Source organism: Cyprinodon variegatus, unplaced genomic scaffold, assembly GCF_000732505.1.
Source record: "Cyprinodon variegatus isolate N-32 unplaced genomic scaffold, C_variegatus-1.0 Scaffold730, whole genome shotgun sequence".
Classification (NCBI taxonomy): Eukaryota; Metazoa; Chordata; class Actinopteri; order Cyprinodontiformes; family Cyprinodontidae; genus Cyprinodon; species Cyprinodon variegatus.
Genome location: NW_015151183.1, coordinates 306,853 through 310,633, shown reverse-complemented (window position 1 = coordinate 310,633; position 3,781 = coordinate 306,853). Strand labels below are relative to the sequence as shown.

Genomic DNA, 3,781 nt, shown 5'->3' with positions numbered 1-3,781 from the left:
TGTTGCCTGTGGTTTTGGACTTTCTTTCAGTTCTCATCATTAAATCTACCAAAAATTCACTTCTGCCTGCCTCTGCTTTTGGTCCTCAATCCAAATCTTGACACCTGTAGCGATTGAGAAGGCTGCCAGACTTCTGCCATGATAGATATAACGCACCATGATGCTCCTGTGGAGATGGATGCAGGGTGCCATGAGCATTGTAGCATTGGATGGAGGGCGCCAAGCGCCTGTTGCAATGAAAAAAGGGTTGTCATAGCTAGTTGCTCTGGAAAAAGCTATAGCACCTGCAGTGATAGAAAATGGTGCCGTGAGCACCTGTAGCAATGGGAAGAGGGGCTCAATGAGTGCTGGCGCAAGAATGAGGGGTGCCATAGCACCTGCAGCGATAGGAAAAGGCCAACTGTGAGCGCCCGCTGCGATGGATGGAGGGCACCATGAGCACCTGTAGTGATGGCAAAAGGGGAGCGTAGGCTCACGCCACTAAGGATGGAGGGCACCCTGCACAGGAAAAGGTGACATAACAGCTGCAGCGATGAGAAAGGAATACTATAAAGCACTTGTTGCGATGGAGGGCGCCCGCCACGACGAAACGCGTCTAACATGGTGTTGATTTAGATAGAAACAATGTGCTGAGGGGAATGCCTGACTTCTGACTTTGAGACATGTAGTTGATGATGATCTGAAACTAGAGATTAATGAATGCAGTGAGCTACATTATCACCAACCAGACAACAGGCGCTACAGACACAGCTTCCTACTATGTCACTAAATGATTTTTGACTTTTAACACTTTATCTACACAATTCAAACATAAACAAGTGACGTAAAACACTGTTAGTTAAAAAATCACTATTAAGGTAAAAACAAGTCAGCTAAATATCGTTAAATGAGGAGCTTGTTAAAATGAAGTTCTCTATCATCTGACACAGTACATAAAATTTACCAAATGACAGTAAAGCATGGTAAACTGCCGAAAGAGAATCCGCAACAACTCCACAAAGCTTGAAAATGTCCAGGATCAGGTTAAAAAGTGATAAAATTAAGTCTGATAGAAAGGAAAATAAGGATTAAACGTTTAAAAGAGTTGTAAATATTAGAAGCCTTTGGAGTAATCAGTGAGTCAGACTGAAAGATTGCTGCTACTCCTCGTCGCACAGAATTTTGGTGATGTGAAAATTAAAATAACTAGAGGGAGTTGCCTCATTTATGCTTACATAATCCTCTTGCTACAGGCAAGTTTCTGTAAGGCAACATAAATCAATGTGATTATCACAAATCAAATCATCACATTTAATAGTTTTAACCTTTTCCCCAATTGGAGTTGCTTTTATTTTAATTTGATTATCAGGATTTACTCCTATAGGATTCTTTTCTAACTTATTTCATTGTTGCCGTGGGTAAGACACTGCTGGATGGAGTTGTTCTGTTTCATCTTTTAATAATGTTTTATTTTAGGAAAAGTTTGGATATTTCCACTTAGTTAATCTTGTTGCTTTATGGTGCCATCTACTGGACAAGTCAGGTCGATACGGTTGTGTACATTTTAATTTAAAGAGACCGTTTTCCATGGGAAGTGACGTGTTTAGCAGCGCGGCAGACAGATGATGGCAGCGAACATGTCGGCGGTCTTTAGACCGCATTTGCCTTTCATCTTTGAGGTTGCATCGCTGGTATGTGATTTGCACAAATGTATTTTATGTTTGTTCAATACTTGTGTTATTTTGTAGTGACTAGAAATGAGTTAAGCAACCGTAAATTTTGATTTGTAACAAGCTATTGCTAGTGAACCAGAGGGTCGGCAATATGGCGTCTCTGTTGATTACTGTTTTATCTTTAAAGCTGCAGTTTGTAACTTTGAGGAGAGAGCGGACTTCGACTGAAAATTTGAAGAAAAAGAGGTTTCACGCCACTCCCCCACCCTCTCTGCTTCACTCATGCCCCACCTCCAAGCTCCACCCCTCTCACAGCGGGGAGGGGGGGTGTGCCTTGCCGGATTCAGCCTGTGTGAGCTGTGATTGACACTCCATCAGACGCTCCTCTGGCTGTGATTGGTTGTTTTGACTCGTCCCGAATTATTCTTTCCAGATTGAAATACAGGCAGTAGGCAGGACCAATTGAAGCAGTTTTTTTCACAGGTTACATAGCACATCAACTGCTGTCTAGGCATAGGGACAGTTTTAGCCAATATGACAAAAAAGTGATTTTTAAAAACTTACAGACTTCAGCTTTAATGTGGTTCTATAATTTAGATTATACACAGTGCAGTTCAAGCATTTTATGGACATATGCATTATGTAATTGCATTGTATTTTTTTGTCTCCATTTTTGTCCTTTTCTAGTTTTAACCTTTTTAGTGTCATTAAACCTGCTTAGACACATCAACGTCTGCAGAGTCATTGATGCAAGAAAGGTGTGGACATAACAGCACAGGAGTAATGAATGGGTAACAGTAGAATAGCTGCAGAGAGGTGTGTTAAACTACAAATCCTTCCTGGTCTGCCCCCTGGTTGTTAGAGTTAACAAGGACTAATACATTTGTTTTGATTCCTAGAAAGAAGAGCTGGATCATCCAAAGTGGGATGGATGCCATCTATCTGAATCTCCAGTTTCCCCCAAAAAAGATTGCACTTCAGAACACCACCTAGACAATCAGTGGTTGAATGACAATATGTGGATAAACATCATAATTTTTTTTCAGGTTTAAGTGTTTTTTTTCTTTTTTCTTTTTGTTGGAGAACCTTTTTTTTCTCCAGGTATAAGTTTTAGTTTTTTTTTTCAAGCATTTTTTTTCTTTTTACTAACTTTTTGCTCGGATTTAGCTAGAAAAAATCCATAATTCCCAGTTTTTGGAAGAAATGCAAAAAGTAGCTCTAAAAGAACCAAAGACACAGAGCTAAGCAGGGCAGACAGGAAAGGAAGATACTTAAATATAAATTAGCTAGACACATCAAAAACCTCAGCCTTATACCTAAAATAATTACTGTCATGTCATACCTATAAAGAGAACTTGTTCAGATAATGACATGTTTGTATTTTCAAAGGAAAAATCTCAATAAAAAATATATTGGTAAAAAAAATAAAAAAAACAGTGAGCAACTAAATGAAGGTTAGTTCAAATGTCATATTTATTGTTTCAAACTGACCATAACACACATTCATTAAACTCAGAGTTCATCATCAGGATCCAGTCAGTCTCTTTAAAATAAAACTGCTGCAGCTTCAACCTCTGTGGATCATCAGGACACAGATCAGCTTCTATCTTCACAATGATTAGAACCTCCACTCCCTGCAGAGAGAAGAAGGATGAAGAGAGGATATCAGTGAGTGTTTCCAGCCTCTCTCTCTATATCAGCTGTCAATCAGTGATGCAGCACATCCAGGATAAAGAGCAGCAGGGACTTTAATCCTGTTCAGAGCAGCTGTGGAGCAATAGTGAGGCACCTGTGGAGTGGAGCCAGCTTCCTTTCAGCTCTCATGTTAACATGGCAGAAGGAACTCTGAAATCAAAGGACATACACCTAGAAACACTCATAACATCAAGTCTGGTTCCTCTACATGTTTACTTTAGTCCACAATTGGAACCATGTGCTGAAAGTCATGACAGCTGATATATTTATTATACTTTTTTTCTTAGCATCCAGGCCCTCTGTGGTATAGTGGATAAAGACTTTGATATTAATATGAGGGCAGTGCACATATTTACCCACACTCATATCTTACCCTCTCACTCATTTTAGGCAGAAGGGTTTACTCTTAATTTAAACAAAGGGAAGCCTGTTTT

General features: G+C 39.7%; 1 protein-coding gene across 1 annotated transcript in view; it reads right to left on the bottom strand.

The window, feature by feature from the left end:
- Nucleotides 1-3,211: 3,211 nt before the first annotated feature.
- The window catches only part of LOC107097872 (NACHT, LRR and PYD domains-containing protein 3-like), a 27,510-nt gene continuing 26,940 nt past the window's right edge, over nucleotides 3,212-3,781 (bottom strand). The window contains exon 10 of the mRNA XM_015395200.1: nucleotides 3,212-3,286. Within this exon, the coding sequence (XP_015250686.1) occupies nucleotides 3,271-3,286 (16 nt within the window). The 3' untranslated portion in view covers nucleotides 3,212-3,270. The remainder of the gene's footprint in view (nucleotides 3,287-3,781) is intronic.